The sequence below is a fragment of the Uranotaenia lowii genome, chromosome 1 (assembly GCF_029784155.1).
Source record: "Uranotaenia lowii strain MFRU-FL chromosome 1, ASM2978415v1, whole genome shotgun sequence".
NCBI lineage: Eukaryota > Metazoa > Arthropoda > Insecta > Diptera > Culicidae > Uranotaenia > Uranotaenia lowii.
The window spans coordinates 152,122,324-152,139,804 of NC_073691.1; the positions used below are offsets into that span (position 1 = coordinate 152,122,324).

The 17,481-nt window shown below is 36.9% G+C and overlaps 1 protein-coding gene across 4 annotated transcripts in view; it reads right to left on the bottom strand.

The window, feature by feature from the left end:
- LOC129740537 (glutamate dehydrogenase, mitochondrial) overlaps positions 1–14,699 on the bottom strand; it is a 54,019-nt gene extending 39,320 nt beyond the window's left edge. For 2 of the 4 annotated variants that reach the window (XM_055732247.1, XM_055732243.1), the window contains exons 1-2: positions 14,346–14,698; positions 6,420–6,846 (exon numbers count right to left, since the gene is read on the bottom strand). In XM_055732247.1, the coding sequence (XP_055588222.1) occupies positions 6,420–6,840 (421 nt within the window). In that variant the 5' untranslated portion in view covers positions 6,841–6,846; positions 14,346–14,698. Of the gene's footprint in view, positions 1–6,419; positions 6,847–14,345 lie in introns of all 4 variants that reach the window. The other 2 variants (XM_055732246.1, XM_055732245.1) reach the window with 2 other exon arrangements.
- Positions 14,700–17,481: the final 2,782 nt, after the last annotated feature.

Consider the following 17,481-nt stretch of genomic DNA (forward strand, 5'->3'; position numbering starts at 1 on the left):
CGTAAGAGGGCTTGACTTACAACAATTTCAAAAAGCTTGGATCCTGCCGATAAACTCGTAATGCCTCGATATTGCTTCACATTTCGTCGTTCGCCATTTTTGAAGACAGGAAACATGAAGGAATTTTTCCAATAATCCGGGAATTTACGTTGTTGAAATGATCGGTTATAGATTTGGGCTAGCGGCAACGAGAGAACTTCGATGCATCGACTGTAAATAACAGCCGGAATTCCATCAGGTCCAGGAGCAAAAGAGCTTTTCAGTTTCCTTGCGGCATTTTCGATGAGCCTTTGATCTATCTCGAAGGTGTTGAAATCTATAGAATCCGCCGGGACGTGAAACGTGGCATCAGAGCACTCAGTTTCGGAAGAGACAGTGTCCAGGAAGACCGCCCGAAAATGCTCAGCAAATAAATTGCAACACGTGTCTGGAGAATCAGCAACAGCATCGTTGTAAAAGACTGAGGTAGGTAGGGAGCTCGATTTTCGTTTCGAATTTACGAAAGTCCAGAAACTTCGAGGGTTCTTACGTAAACCAGATTGTACTCGCAGAACGTGGTGTTTGTACAGTAATGCATTGAGTCTGCGGTAGGCTGTGCTTGCTGCTTTAAACTGTTGTTGAGAGTCTGCCGTTCGATTTTTCCGAAGCCTTCGTAAACATGCATTTTTTTCGCGTCGAAGTTGTCGCAAACTGGGCGTGCTCCAAGCAGGTGTAACAGGACGTTTAAATCTGGGAACATGCGAATTCAACCAAGTACCAATCAAATTGCAGAAAGTTTCAGTCATAACGTCTACTGATGCGTTGCCGAAAACTGCATCCCAGTCAATGCTGTTCAAGTACTGTAAAAGCAGCGAAAAGTCCGTCTTTCGATAATTTAACGGTCTACTCCTACGATCCGAAGTGTTTGGCGAGGAGTTACTTGCCAACACAGCAGCTGGTAAATCGAATGCGACAGGCGGGTGGTGCAAATCTACAGGTACCAGAATGTCAGGGGCATTTCTTATTTCAATTTGTTCGTCACTCAGGCCAAAAAACAAATCAAGTGTCCGTCCGAGATGATTCCTGATAGAGTTGAGTTGGATCAGATTTAACGAATCAGTTCCATCGATCAAGGATGCGGCGGCGGCGCTTAAGGCGGCAACATTCATTAGTTTAGCACCTGTTTCGCTTTCAGTCCACATCAAACGAGGTTGGTTATAATCGCCACATATCAAAACTGACTCATCAGCAGTAGCACGGTTACACAGTTCACGTATAGTGGCCACGTGGGACTCGATAATGTGAACACAATTACTTTTGTCAGGTGGCACGTAAACAGCACAGAAGAGTATGTTTTTTCCATTAATGGAAGCAGCAACACAGACTTGTTCCAGGTCAATCCCACATTCCGTGGTCACAAAGCTGCTTGGATGGCATTGTTTAATGGCAATCAAAACACCGCCAAAGCATTTTTTTGTACTGTTACGAGAGCTGCGGTCGCAACGGAAAACCGAGTAACCATTACCGAAAAGTTGGGCCGAGTTGAATGAGTCAGTCAAACCAGTTTCTGTCAGAATAATGACATCGTAGCTGCACTCGATGGTCGCAAGGTAAAAGTCTTCTGACTTGGTGCGTAAGCCTCGGACGTTCTGATAATAACACCAAGCTGTTTCATTCGTACGGGCAGATGAAATCCTTTCCAACACCCCCGACACGGGCCTACAAGTTAAAGATGCATGACTGGGTGAAATATTGAAATCAGACGGATACTTGCCACAGTATGGCAATTGGAAGTCTCCCCCTGAACCACCTGACTGATACACGGGACGACTTGAAGCAGGAACGATCGGTCGTTGGTGGTCAGAGAAAAGAACTTCCGAATTGCTTTGAGAGGTGCGTCCCGAGGGCCTAGTGAAATTCCCAGGAGTTGTGTCGACATCAAGATAAGTTTGTGCTAAACTACGGGCAGCATACGACGTATACGATGCGGTGCTAGAAGGCAGAGGTGCGTGACTCGGAGAAAAGCGTAACACTGGAAAATACTTGTTTTTGCGTAATTGCACGATTCCAGATCCAACTTAAACAGAGTATAAACTTTGTGAGACCTATTGAAGTGATTTTCAAAGAAAACGGTCACATTTGGATGCAGTCTTCTTTGTATTTTTAGCCATTCATAGTGTCAATCGTTATGAAACACTGAGTAATTTGCAGTTTCCACAGATCTTAGCGTCCTCCAGTAATTTTTCAATTTTGTCTCCTTGTTTATCTCCGATAAATACAGGCGAAACTTGTGAACTAAAAGTTTCTGGTTGGAATCCTGCCATGTGATCGCTGAAGAGTTCGTTTCGAAGTCCATTACGAAATTTTTCAAGATATCTTCCCACAAGAAGTCCAAATATTTTGCGCACGTTTTGACCACCGTATTTTGTTTATTTTACCGGTGGGCAGCATTTCTACCTTGTAGAAATGAATTTGACTTTTTTATCACTTCTCCTATTCATATTTTCGGATTGAGCTTGAAAAATTTAGCTTACTATTGGATTCTCTTAGACTTCTTTAATAATTGACCATGTGAATTTTTTATCAAATAGTTGTTTCCAGCTGTTTTTGGGTCTCCCACTGGAACTTTTCTGGATTTTTCTCGATTCTGCCCAAAAAAATTGTCGATGATTTTCAGTATTGGACGCTATCTCAAAAACCACTCGACAGATTGTCACCAAATTTTGTTCACGTACACATTACATTACTAGATAGCTTCACTGAAAATTTCATCAATTTTCACCCATGCATTCAAAAGTTATTCACAAAACAAAGTGTTGCATTTTACTCGAATACACTCCTAATTTGTGATGTTATAACGCATAAAGCACCAACTGCAGTAATTTTAGTTTTTTTTAATATTAAATTTTACTTTTTTTTCTTTGAAAAATGTAAGTATCTGAAGAAAAAGCATAAGGGTGCTGAATACATTTAAGGGTAAAAAATGCTACAAAAAATTGTACTACCTGAAATCATAGAAATAAATGTTTGGATGGATATGGAAACGAGATTTTAAAAAAAATTGGAGATTCTCCGAAACATATATTTCCATCAACAGTGTTGGTAAAGGATAATAAAAGTAATATAAAGTTTATAGGTGATGTCAGTGATGTCATAAAGCCAATCCACCATATTGGGTAAAAATTTTTACGGTATCGAAAAATGCAAAAATTTGTACATCTATTGCTCGAAACTTTTTAAAAACTATCTCACGATGTAAGAAACTATGTCATCATAATTTTGTTATCACTAAATATTAACTTTATTACACATTAAAATAAAAATTGAATAAACGTTGTGGTATCCAAATGTTGCATCTAACCCTGCTGTTGCTTGATGCTCCATTTGACGGTACATTTTTTCTTGCTTGTAAAATTTAGATGCATTTAGAATTACGCGCTAGCGTTATTCTTTATTCATCTTTTCTTGTGAGTATTGTTTTACAAGTTTATCGATATGGAAGAAGAATTTTTTATTACCTACTCTCTTATTGGGTGGCTCCAGAGAGTAATCAACTTGTACTATTAGAGAATTATTGAAATATGGTTTAGAACAAACCAACCAGAAAATGCTAGACTCCACAGTGGAACTACATGTGTTTTTAACGGATTTAATTACTTAACACTAGGGTACACAATTCAAGGATATGATGGCCTGCATCAAACAATGGCTGAAACCACAAGCTTACAGAAAGGGTATTATGAATGTCGTTACCAAGATTCAATCTCGCGACCGTTGGATTAGAAGATTTGAACGCTTGCAAGCTTGTTTACGCAGAAATTTCCAATGTTTCTGAACTTAAGATGGAAATCATCCTCTCTTCTGGTCAAAATGTTTTGTTTTGAAGCTGTTGCAAATTCTTGGACAAACAATGCAATAGGCTGAGTCGATTTGGGGTAATTTTCGAATTTCTCCTTAAACTTCAAAGCTTCTTTTTAGGCTACGTCCTAAACTCACCCATGATTTATCGCAGAAATTTACGTTTATATGAGTAAATTTGAACTTTAAAGTTTGTATGGGAAAATTGAATATTTTGTTCTGAAAAATCAACATAATTTTTGTTTCTTCTTTCTGGAGCCGAGCCTGCTAATGTTTTTGGTGCCAATTTATAATAGCTATAAAGAAAGTTTTCCACTGAACAACTTTGTCAAAAACCGCAATTTCGTATCTTATTAGGTAAAACAGTTTTTAGCAATTGAAATGGGGGTATGTCTTTTGGCATTGAAAAACGATCAATTCAATTGACATCACTGCTGATGCCTAGCGAGGTGTTGCCTGACTACTTTGCAAGCAATACCTCGCCAAGCACCGGCAGTGATGTCAGTTGAATTGATTTTTTTAAGTAACGTTCACTACTTAAAAATTCTGCAGAAAATCATTGATCAGTTTTGGACCAAAACTAAGCTTTTTAGGCTCCAGGATTTGAGAAATTCATTTTAGAATCATCGCATAAAACTCGAAAAAGCAGCATTCATCTACCAAAGTAGAAGTAATATACACACATATTTTTATTTTCTGGTTTAAGCGATTGAAGTTATACAAATTTGATATTCAACACCTTCTTCGTACATCCTGAAAGTATGCGAGAGAGCGCAAGTTTTCCTCTCTCCCTGCATGCAAACCGTTTCCAGCGACAATATTTGCTGCTTCTCTCATTGGAAAAATTTTCCAGATGAACCATCTGGTTTTTAGCAATCTGGTTGCACTGCTTATCGCAGAGAAAACAACAAGGTTGTTCTCTCACTTGAATCCCGCGCGGGAGAACAAATTTGTAAACATGGCGCACTTTTTATCATATCCGACTTATACCGATAACTTATTTGGAAGGAATTGCGATTCGTATTGACATTGTTAACGATTTGAGCTATCATTTCTAATGCGATTTTATGTTTGCTGGATAAGTTTAACTCCTTTTTTACTGTGGGCTGTAGGTATAAGAATCAAGATTGGTGATAGCATATCTTTTCGCTTTATGAATCGATCTCGAGTCCCTCAAGGAAGTAGCTTGAGAGCTCTGTTATTTGCTCTATCAGTAAATGATTGTTGATTGCGTTCGCCTTCAATTATTGAATCACTTTGGTCTAAACTTAGCAAATTGTCAGTTAGTGTCGCGACATGCATTGGTAACTTGCTTTAGAACAAGGTTTCTGAAGTTCAAAACCTTGGAGTTATGCTTGATGTGCAACTGACGTTGCAAAGTCAACGCTTTTCAGTCATCAGTGTGAAGCGAAATGTCAACTCGGCTTCATCACCAAAGTGACACGTGAAATTCACAAATCCGTTAACCTTGAATTCTCTGTTCTGTGCTCTCAACCGGTCAATAGTTGAACATGTTCCAATTGTTGAGACCCTTTCTGCGAATAGACCGTTTATCGGATTTGTCTTGAGACACCAACCCTGATTCAACCCCGAAGATCTTCCCGTTCATACAGACCGCAGTAAGATTTATTTTTAAACGGAGAAATGCATTCGCCAAATCTGCTATATTCAGGAATGATAAGCTTGACGGCACCTTCACAGTTTGACGAACCAACAAAAGTTGGCGTATTCCGACTCTAGATTGTTTTATTCATTTTTATCTGGCTTTCTGTATTTTTCAACTTTTCTGTTCGATAAATAATTATTAGATATGAAATTCCAAATCTAGTAATTTTGTTATAGAATTGATAAAAAAATAGCTTATTCAAACGAATATGCACGGCCAGCAAATCAGTTAACTCGACCCAGTCGTGTCACGCAAAGCACAACCACGGTATTGTACACAAAACAGAACGACAGAATAAAAAACAAATACGATTAAGTCAGGCTGATGACTCTCAGAATAAACCGGCCGCCGTTTTTTTTTGCCGCATTTGCAAGAACTGCTGACTGACTGCGGACCAATATGTGTGTGTTGTTGTTGATGTATAGAAGAAAATGTGATCGATTATGTAACGCAACGCAGAGGAAAATGTCTTGGCCCCGAGTCGTGTTTGGTCTGCATATAAGGCAAAATAGAAAATATTTTTGACGGTGATAAAAAAATCTATAAACAGCTTGCCGAGTTTGGTGCAGTTTGAGCAATTGTTTCGAAATCATATGGGCACTTCCATTCAGCATTATCGGAAAGTCGTTGCTGATAAAAATCGGAATTTCAATCCACGCTTTTAAATGTTTTCAAGGAAAATTTTTAGCTGGAGTTTACTTATGTACGATTGAAACATGGATTAGTAAAATGAAGATTTCCGAGTTCTATGTAGTTCTTAATTGATAATTCTAATTCCAATCACTTCTCGAAGCAGCATCGTGATAATATTCGTTCAATAACTATATCGGAAAGACCAGTAAGGGTTGGTTTTGTGAACGGTGGCCTATAATATCTACACAAAAATGGTAAAAATGTAAAAAAAAGGTTGACTTACCTCCCTTGGTGGGCGTTCGGTGGGTGCAATGCTGGGCTCGGTAGCCGGTGATGATTTCGTAGTCGCCGGAATCTCTGCGCAGCGGGAACGCGATCTCGATGATGTGATCGCAGGGCTGCATCAGCATCAGGATACCCTTGACCTTCTTGCGCTTCTCCTCGACCGAGGCGCGGCCCTTGATGTCGGCCAACATCTGGTCCTCGCAGATCTGACAGGCCCGGTGGAAGAAGTACTCGACCATGTCGAAGAAGCGCGGATTGGCGGCCGTTCCGACATCCTTGAGGCGCTCCGGAATCTGATGCTCGGCGTAGCCACGAACCTGTTGCGGCTGCTGAACTCCGGCGGTGGCCACGGCCTTCAACAGGGTGGACACTTCCTGCTTCAGAGCGGCGCTCTTGGCGATCGTTTTAAGGTGGAACATTTTTCCCTGTTGAGAGGTGATTTAGGGAAGGGTATGGATAATTCCACGATCGGATTTGGACGCTTTTTGATATTTGTAGATTTGAAAAGCCCTATTGAAAATTGACCCATATTGTCCGTCCAATAAATACAGTTCAAGAGCACGCATCAATGGCGACAAAGGCCGTAAACCCAAGTTAAAACATTCCAGAGAATAGACCTAACATCGGATGTTGCATCCAATCATACGGAAAAATTGCGTCTAATTACTTGAAGCGGCTAGTTTTAGGTTGTGGAATTTATTTCACCCGATTGTATACCGATTGGCATAAAGTCATTTGGCATAAAGCCGTTTGGCATAACGCCGCCAACATAGAAACACGGGGCTTTCCTAGGGCTTTGAATAAACCTAGAAATACGTGGCCGCCCTAAAACGATGGATCCAAATTTCGAGGAAGCCTCCTCAAAATGAAGTATGGTCCTTACGCTTCGCGTTGCGGACCGGGCCAGGGGATTGTCCCTAGCTTTGGGTAAACCTAGAAACACGGGGCCTTCCTAGGGATTTGATTAAACCTAGAAAATCGGTAAATTGAAAAAAAAAACTTATGTATTTAAATGTTTAGCAACATTTTATGTTACCTTATAAATTTTTATATTTTTATGCCAAACGGCCATTATGCCAAACGGACATTATGCCAAATGACCATTATGCCAAACGTCCATTATGCTAAACGGCCATTATGCCAAACGACTTTATGCCAAACGACTTTTATGCCAAACGACGTTATGCCAAACGGCATTATGCCAAATGACTTTAGGCCAAACGGCGTAGGACCATTTCACCCTATTTTGAAGAATTCTTAGATGCATATTGCAATGTAGATGCATTTTTTTTAGAATAACTACTACTTTGCCCTCGTTTTTAATACTTCATTCATCGTAAATAATGAAGGTTGTTCAACTTGTCGAATTTCTTTTGAATTTTAAACAAACGAAGCTGTTTTGAAACTGAAAATTGTGAATTTCTGCAATCAGTGATATTTTCGACATTTTACAAATAATCTAATGTAATGCAATCTAAACATTTAGCTGGCAGTTGAGAAAATAAACAATTCGAGAGAGCGCAGTGTCTGTCAGTTCCATGAACTATCGTGATTTCTGTTGTTGGAAAACCTACCACCCAAAACTTACAACTTGAACGTTTTTTTTTTATTTTTCGAAAAATTGAAAAAGATACTCATATCATTGCATTTTTTTTTAATTTGTAGCTAACGCCAATATAGCACTATGGGATATGAGTACATTTTCGCTATTTATGAACTTTTTTGAAGATGAAATGAGTTGTATACCTTCAAAATAAAAAAAAAAATAAATAATAAAACCTTCAAAAGCCAATATAAACTATTTTCAGCTTTGGTTTTACATGTGTGCTCACAAAGAACAATAAAATTGGAACATTAACTCGTAAAAATGTATAGTGTAGTTTTGAAACAATATTGGTTAAATAAACTTATTTCGGAAACGCGTGAATATTTTTAAGTTATGTGTTCACAAAAAATATTTGAGAGATTCAAGCAAAACCACTCAGGGTATTTTTGTTCATTTTTTTTATTTATTTGAAAAAAAAAATGAACAAAAATATTTTTGTTCATGATTATTCAGTTTTGTATGAAGAATTAAAGAGTACACGCAAAAAAGTGCAGTATCATTTTTTATTATTTTTGGGAAATAAGTAGTTTTTACAAAATCTCAGCTATTTCTACAGGTATCCAAATTTTATAGAAGCTTTTGGTCACAATCAATTACAATCATCTTCCTGCACGTAATGAACAATGTTTGCTTAATGATGTTAGACATAAAATATACCATTTTTCCAAAATGGTTAAAAATAATCCATTTTTGGTTTTTATTATAACTTTGAAGGATGCAAATATATGCAGCTTTTTTTCTTAAATTCGAATTATTAGACCTTTATTTATTTTTAAAAGACAAAAAAAAGTAGAGATGTACCGAATATTCGGTCGGCCGAATAACGCCAAAAAACCGTTAAGCCGAATATTCGGCCCACCGAATAGTTGAGCCAAGTATTCGGCCGAATAGGCCGAATACTTATTTTTCAAATTTTATGCACTAACAAACTTGTCAAATTTGTCAACTGATATTGAATAATTTCTGAAATATCCAAAGGTAATGCTGAAAAAGCTACAAAATCATCAAAAACTTATGGTTTCAGTAAAAGATCTAAGGTGTATCCGTGTATATTTCACTATAGATAGCTTTATACTTTGATTATCGTTTATTTCAGGTTTTTCATACATCCAGGCTTGCCAATAAATCCAATAAAAAAATTCGAAAAAAGTCCAATCTGATCAAAATAGCCAGAAAGTATTGACAATTTAGAAATTTAGATTCAGATTATTTGCTTAATCTAATGTCTACTGAAATTTCTCTTTGATTTTTTTTTTATTTTACGTTTAAAACATCAATTTTTTATTACCCCTTTGATACGATTTTATAATTACTTATAATACTGCTTCTATAATTCGATAAAAGCATTGAATTTTAAGTAATTTACTTTCTTTTTCCTCTTGTATGTCCTGTATATCTCAACAGAATCTAGGCATTATTCTTGATTCTGTTGAGATAATTTCCTTTTCAACAAATTTTTCAAAAAATAGTCTAGATCCGGCCGTGTGGGTTCGTTTTGTCAAAAATATTCTTAACGTTAATGATCATCGTTTTTTTGGCAACTTTTTTGCAGACATCTAGCTAAAATTCGACATTCATCTAATTCAATTTAAAATAAACAATTTTAAATAGCTCGGCACCTGTTTTGACATGTTTTGTCCCAGATTTCACTGGAACCCAATCTCTTTGGTAATAAACGTCCTAGAAGCGACAATTCATCTGATGTCCTTCAAGCTATTGGTGACATTTTGAAAATCCAAGAGACCTCTAATTAAAGAAGATCTGATGATTTTTACATCAGGTTGAAAATAATCGATTCAAAAACATAAGGAGTATTAAGATGGAAGAAGTAGAAGAAAAATGAAATTTTCGCTTTTTCATTTCTATTAAAAACTCAATAGAATATTCGACCGAATATTCGGCCGAATATTCGTTTGACCGAATAGTTGAAAAGGTCAATATTCGGTATTCGGCCGTTCGCCGAATACCACTATTCGGTACATCTCTAAAAAAAAGTTTTGGGAAACGTTAGGCTTTTTTCTAAGATACCAAAATGTTTAAAGCTTTTGAGTAAATCATAAAATCATTCATTTTTTAGACTTTTTCGTTAACCGTGTAAAAATGAAAAATATTTCAAAAAGAAGCTTAGAAAATAAGCTTTCTAACAATGTATTGGGAATTGATGTAGCATTTCATTGAAAGGAGAAAAATTGATTTGAATATAATTGGATCTGAAGTATATTTTTCAAAATTTTATAAGTCTGATGTCTGTGAAACGATAAGTGCTTATGATAATGATCTCAAAAGTTGAGAATAGTTAAATATTGAGCTACGAACTGGTATATGGTATGGTTTTTTAAAGAAGTCTCTTGCCGAACACACAAAAGAATAGTACCAACGTTACTCGTTAGAAAAAGGAAAGACTTTTTATTCCATACAACCAGATTTTTGCACGGTTCCATGGTTCGTGAGAAAAGATTTAAAAGGAAGGGACGTTCGGCTGGCTCCTAAATCGCTTGATGGCTGGCCATGACTTCTCTAAGTATTGGCTAGCAAAAATGAAAATTCGGGACGATGCTAACTGCGAACTATGCCAAGAACCTGAAACCTCAAATCACATAGCCCTCGCTTGCCCACGTTTCGAATCATCGAGATTGAAGTACGATTTCACAACAAATATTCGAACTTGGAGGAACTATTCAAATCAAGGAACATATCGCATTACGAACAAGTAACAAGACTTTTGAGCGAAATCAAAGCAGATCTATAAATTTTAAAAAGCTGCAACACAGGGCATATAGTCGAAGTTACTGACCCTTAATCCAGAACTGCTGGCAGATCAACGATGCTTCATAAGCAGTTCAAGTAAAAAGAAGAAGAAGGAGGTATATGACAAACATCATTACGATGAAGTTAATGTTTGACTTTTTGCCGCCTCAAACCCCATAGTGTATACAGAGTAAATTTTTGCCTCGGTTTCCAGCAAAAAAAAAAATGCTGGAAACGTTCAGCAACCCAAATGTTTGCTGGAAACCAGCAATCGGTTTTCGAATTGCTGGATTTTTCAGCAATCGGTTGTCTCCTTGTCATTTTTGCTGAAAAATCAGCAATCGGTGTTCAAATTGCTGGACTTTTCAGCAATTGATCTAGTTTGCTGGAAAATCAGCAATCGAGTTGTCACATTGGAGTTTGTTTGTTTTCGTACGCTGAAGCAAGGTGAGACTCTATTTTACGAATTTTGGTTAGATTAATATAATTATTTTTATTTTCTTCTATATTCTAGCAACCAGACATAAGTCGAGGGTGAGTTTTTATTGGACAGATTTCATAAAAGATCGAATCAGAACTCTTTTCTCAGGTGGCGAATGATCAACACTTTGGTTTAAAGCTGCCACTCCAGGGCCGGTGTTGGAAAATTAAAAAAATAAGTTCTTGAAATAAATGCAAACATAATTTAAAAATGAAAGAAACAATTTTTTTTTCATTGCTCGTTATATGCACGGGCAGTAATCAATATTTAATTTAGAATTAAAATATGAATTTGGTACTAAATACAGCCAGCTGTTTTGAAAGAAATTGCTGGCTTCTGGAATCTGGATTGAAACCAGCATTAACGTTTGCTGTTTTTCCCAGCAATTTAAATTGCTGGAAAGCGGAAAAAAAATTGCTGTGTAGGGGAGATAAGGGCATAATGGCCACCTTAAGAAGGATGCTAATTAAACCATTGAGAACGGCTATAATTTGTGAGTTACTTCATTGTTTCGTATTCAGACACTTAAAAAGTCTTTTTCCTAACGGGCTTATACTTGAAAAAGTTAGTTAATACGTTTAAAAATGCATTTTAAAAAACTTTGCTAAAAGCTGAAAATCAGTTACTGTAGGGGCATAATAAGAACCACCACTGGGGCAGTATAAGCATCATTAATCGGGGCACGATGAGCATTTTCTGCCGTAGAATCTAGCAGTGAACTCAACTCGATGAAATCAACTGAATTATTGAGCTACAGCTAGTCTAGTTTACATCTGACGATTTAGCCTATTGGTTAAGTGTCGGAGAGGTAATCTGTGGACTCGAGTTCGATTCCTGGTAGAGGTTTTTTTTTATAAACTATTCATGATCGATCATGATGCGTTGCGTACTTCAAAGATTAAGATGATTTAATGATCATAAGAGCTTATTTTCCGGTGCTCAAAAATTATAATATTTTCGTCACTTGAGAACCTAGTTGTTTTTTTATGTTTCTGTAAAGATGATAAGAAAGAAGTTCTTTTTTTGCTGAAAAATCATACTATAGGAACTACAAAACTGTTCCTCATGAAAAAATATTTGAGAAAATTCGTACTTTCGTGTAAAAAGAAGTGCCCCGGGTGCTCGTTATGCTCTTATCTCCCCCAGATTGTTTTCTGAAGATTTCAATGAAATAATTATTTTTTTATTTACTTCCGTCTCACGACATAACTTGACGAACATAAGAAGTTATTTATGAATAACTTTTAATCATAAATTTTTATGCAAAATCAATGATTTAAAAAAAAATGTTTTGTCTCACTTAACATGAAAACTAAAGAGGGGTCAGATGTTTTTTTTTCCCAGGATATTAAGCCCTTTGAGTTTATTGAGCCCTTCTAAGGGGTCGGGTCTTAAGTGCCAAAATTTCATTAAACTTCACACAAAAGTCCTTTATTTCGCGAATAACTCAACAACAGGACATTATAAGGTTTTGGTACATGGCGAAAGCATTGGCAAAAAAAACTTAAAGATAACATTAACATTTGAACCGGTTTTATCGTTTAAAGCCTTTTTAAACTGTTCCAGGTTTTTCTGGTTACAGTAAACTAACCACAACTCTTTCAATTTTCACCTAATTGTGCTTGAAAACGTATTGAATTCTTTGTTAAAAAAAAGGAGTTAATCTTGACTTAAAGCGTGATGAAATTATTTGCCCACAACACTTAATTTTATTTTGTGGAGAAATTATCAAATATTAACAGTAGTTCTTACAAAAAAGTAAAGTTCATTTCATCGGTGATAAATCGTTCAACCTTCACCTTGAAATAAAATAGATTTGAAATTGAATTTCTGTCGCCGTTTATATTTTTGGTTTTTAAGTAAATGTACCTTTTTTTCTTAGAAAAATAAGTTTTTTATTTCCTTGCTCAAAAATTGTTCTACTCAGGCTGATTGTGACATCGATTTAGGATTTAGAGGCCGATTTTTGACAAAAATGGGTAAAAAATTTAAGTTTTCTTGTTTTGTAAAATGATGCAATTTTAAAAATTTTGTGGCCTTGATTTTTTCTTGGTATTTCTTCTGCAGTACATTTTCCGCTGAAGTGACTTGGTTTAAGCAGAAGCCACATGATGGGCTGTTTTTTTTAGCTATTCTGTTCGCACCGTTTGCATCGTTCATCGAAATCTTCCTCTTACGTAACATTCCCCAAAGAAAATGTATCACTATTTCAAACTTTCGGCTGGCATTGGTGTATCGTTATATAATGAGTCCCGAATCTTTTACAATACCATCAGTTGAAAAAATGAAATGAGAAATAATAATTGAGCGATTTGAGAAAGATGAAGTCATACGTTCGCTTATCAGAGATATCAATCGTTTCTGAAAATCATTGATTGTAAATCATCGATGACTTTAGAACATTTTAAGTTAATAGAAGGATAAAAGATTTTTTTTATAAAAGCTATAAAGCTAATTTCAATAAATAAAATTAAATATTTATTTCATAAACTTTACGTTCACGCAGAACGAGGATTTTTATCTTGAACATTGGAATCGCAAAACCTGCAAATCCTTAGGCTATTTTGGGGAAATCCATGACACGAGCAAGAGAAAAAAGGAGCAACGAACTACAAAACCTTCTTTCAACTCATCATCATTCCCATTCTTGGCCCAGGTACACGTTTTCAATGGAAATCTTGCCAGCGACAGACGGATGCAAAGCAAAAAAAAACCTATCAAAGGGAAGGGAAAATATTCCTTTTTTTGCCGGCCATGATCCAGAAAAAAGATTTTTGTACGCGTGTTTCCAGTATGGAAAAATGTACAATTTCATTCACCGAAAAATGTTCCACTGATTTTTATGCCAGAGCGATTTTGGCATTGAGCACATATATGTATAGGAGGCACATGCAGTTTTTTTTATCGGTACCAGCCTAAATGATTCACTCTTGTCAAACACTATTGAACATTCCGAGAAAGACGGCTTCAGAAATTCGCACTCAGATTTTTGTTTGCTTCTGCACGCGTTTAGGAAAATTTGGACACGAATTTGATCCTTATGGAGTTAAAATAAAGCATTGAAAACCTCGAAAAAAAAACCCACGTACAAAGTGAAATCCACACACAGGCTCTCTCTCAACACGGAACAAGGAACACAGAACTTCCTTCTCGGCACAGCACACAACTCACACTGCAACCACGGACAGGCAGTTTGCTCACCAAGAAAACGACGACGGTACTTTCTGCTGCTAGCTACGTATTGCGACGATGCTCCAAAGTTTTCTACCGGCGGCTGAGAGCGAGATGTATAGGTACGGCAAAGGCAAAGTGCTGCTGGTGTTGGGGGTGGGCGGAAACTGTAAGAACACCCCCTTTTCGACAACACTACTTCTGGTGGCTGAGAGAACGGCTGACCGACTGGATTGGTTGCCACTCGCGAACGGAATTGGCCCGGAGCCGTTCGGTTCGAGCGATTTTATGTGCCGGGAAACGTGTATTGACACAAGTCCGGTGTTTGCGGGATATATTATACAGTCTGCTCGGCAGGTTTCTTCCACAATCAGCCAGCAACAAATCGGCTGATGATCGAGAGAACAATCTACGAGAAGTTACACAATCTTCTCAAACGATCCCGGCTCAATAGGGTTTGTTGTTCTGGTTGTTGAGAACCGGGAAGCTGTAATGTCTAATCCCTGGTCTTCATAACTCTGATTTAGGCCGGTGGATTAAGCATAGTCATTCATCAACATCTACCAAATCTTCGACTTAGGTACAGGGAAAATTGCAGACCAACAATCTGACCAATGGATGAAAAAATCCCTATTCATGGTTGGAATTCTTTTTTAAGAATTGAAACTTTTCCTAGAGGCTGTAATCAGAATATGCCTATGGGAAATGATCATCTTTGAATTGTAAACAGAATAAAAAAAACATGCTTTATATTTCAAGATCACTCTAATAAAGTATGTTTTTCAATCCCTCGTTCCAAATGCGAACGGTACACACATCATCCAGTTTGCTCTCAAATGTACCGTTTCCGCTCCGCTCATACTTGTGAGAAATCACATTACCACGATTACCACGCCACACCACACATTTTACTCTCGCGTTCTCTTCATTCAATAATCCATACTCTACTACCGATACCGCTCATCGATCAGAACCGTTGCGGTACCGGTGCGGTTGTTAAAGCGAGAAAGGTAGATCATTTCCCAGGGGACTGAGATAAACGGAGAATCATCGTCAATGATCACACAAATTGTGAAGCCAATGATTGAATTTGTGGTAATTTGTGGCAATTTGTGAGAGAGAATTAGAAGGTTTAAGTTAAAATGAGAGGAAACGGAGCTCAGAGAGAGTGAAAATGTGCTAATTGTGGCAAATTGTTGCAATTTGTGAAGCTTTGTGGAATTTTGATCATTACCATTCCAAATGCAAAGAATTCTCTCTCCACTGCAATCCCTTGTCATTTCCTCTACGCGAGTGTTTTGCTTCTTTTCTATCATGCGATAGCGTTCATTTCAATTACGAGTTTGTTTACATGAAACTGTCATCGCGGTGAATTCATTGATGAGCTCATGCGAAAGTTCATTGGTGAAATTGACTATACATAAATTCATTGAAACGTTTGCTAGGAAGCGTTCTGGAAACAAGGGATCTCTATGTGAAAAAGTTTTAAAATTTAACGTAAAAATCGCTTCGAGTTTTGAATAACTAAAATAACGTATAAAAGTATGTATCGAATATTCGACCGTCTGAATGTTAGAGCCCAATATCATCAAAATTCCAGTTGGGCCGGATGATCGACTTGGAATTCAGCCGAATATATAACGAATTTTTTGTTCGTTTCAGTAACTGCTTAAATTCAACCAAGTATACTATTTTATTTGATATTTCACATTTTGTTTGATTTTTATGAAATATACAAGAGAAATGTTCAATTTCTATTATCAAAATTCGAGACTTGTAAAAATCTTAGAACACAGCTACAAAACCAAAAATAGAATGAAATATACCAAGAATACTTTCAAGAAATCCCTCCTTGGAATAAAAAATAATAATCTGAAATAGTATTCCGCTAGTGTATTTGGAATAGAGAGAGTGCGCAAAATGTTAACAAATGGAGTTATGCCCTGGGTGATGAAATATGTTCGGAAGCCTACATGTTGAGTGTACAACGTTAACTGTGTAGGATATTTGGTTTTCGAGGTATAAAGAAAACAAATAGAATTTTTGCTGGGACTTTTTGGAGCTGTCAAACTTTAAACGCATTTTTCTCTAAACCGTGATGTTGGCGCATTCGTCGTATACAAAATTCGATACCGATTTTGAAATTTGAAACAGAAGCTTTTAGAATCTCAATTTAAATCAGAATTCATAATCAAATTTCAGAGTTTTAACGAAGGCATAAAAAAACAAAATTCTGATAGTCAAGGTCTAGTATTTTATCAAAAATGTCCCCGTGAACAACCGGGCAGGGGAGTGAAATAAATGCTCACGCTTGTCCACGGAGGGAGAGGAGAGACCGAGAGAAGTGAGATCAAAATGTCACTTTTTCTGTCCAGTAGGTTTCTATTAGTGCCAAATTAAATTGAAGCGTTTGCTTCCATTCTGTGCTAAGGTAACAAATTTAGGTACGCCCCTGGCAGTTTCAGATGAACTTACCGCGCGCATGAAGGAAACCAAACAACTGAAAACAGGCAAATGAAAACAAAAAACTTGACATTGCTCTTCCATTCCATTTTTCAATACCTAGTTGTTTCATTATTATTCAAGTGCGGTTTCTAATCAGTACACATAACTTCTTGATACCTTAATACCTACTTGTATCTGCTGCCTGAACTCACAGTTTTTGTTTAATTTATGTATGCAGTGTGACTTTCCAACCATCATTCATTCGCCACGAAATTGAGAAACAAAATGTCCACGCCATGGTTGGAACTACGTAATCTGTACGAAAAATACGTCAAATGGGTTGGCAGTAATCCGTCGTCCCTGGGTGATGTGGAAATGACGGTCAAGTGGCTGTCTTACTTCATAGCCGGTAAGTAATTTACCTCATATTATACCTACACTGAAAATCAAAAATACCCAAACTTGAGAACTGCCACCCGCCAAACCTGAGTTCGATATTGACAACTCAAGTTTGTGAAAAAATCACAGCTTGAAAATAAGCCAAACTTGTCCTTCAAGCGGAGAACTGTTTTTTTGGGGGGTTTTTGTTGTAAGCGCATCTTATTCTGT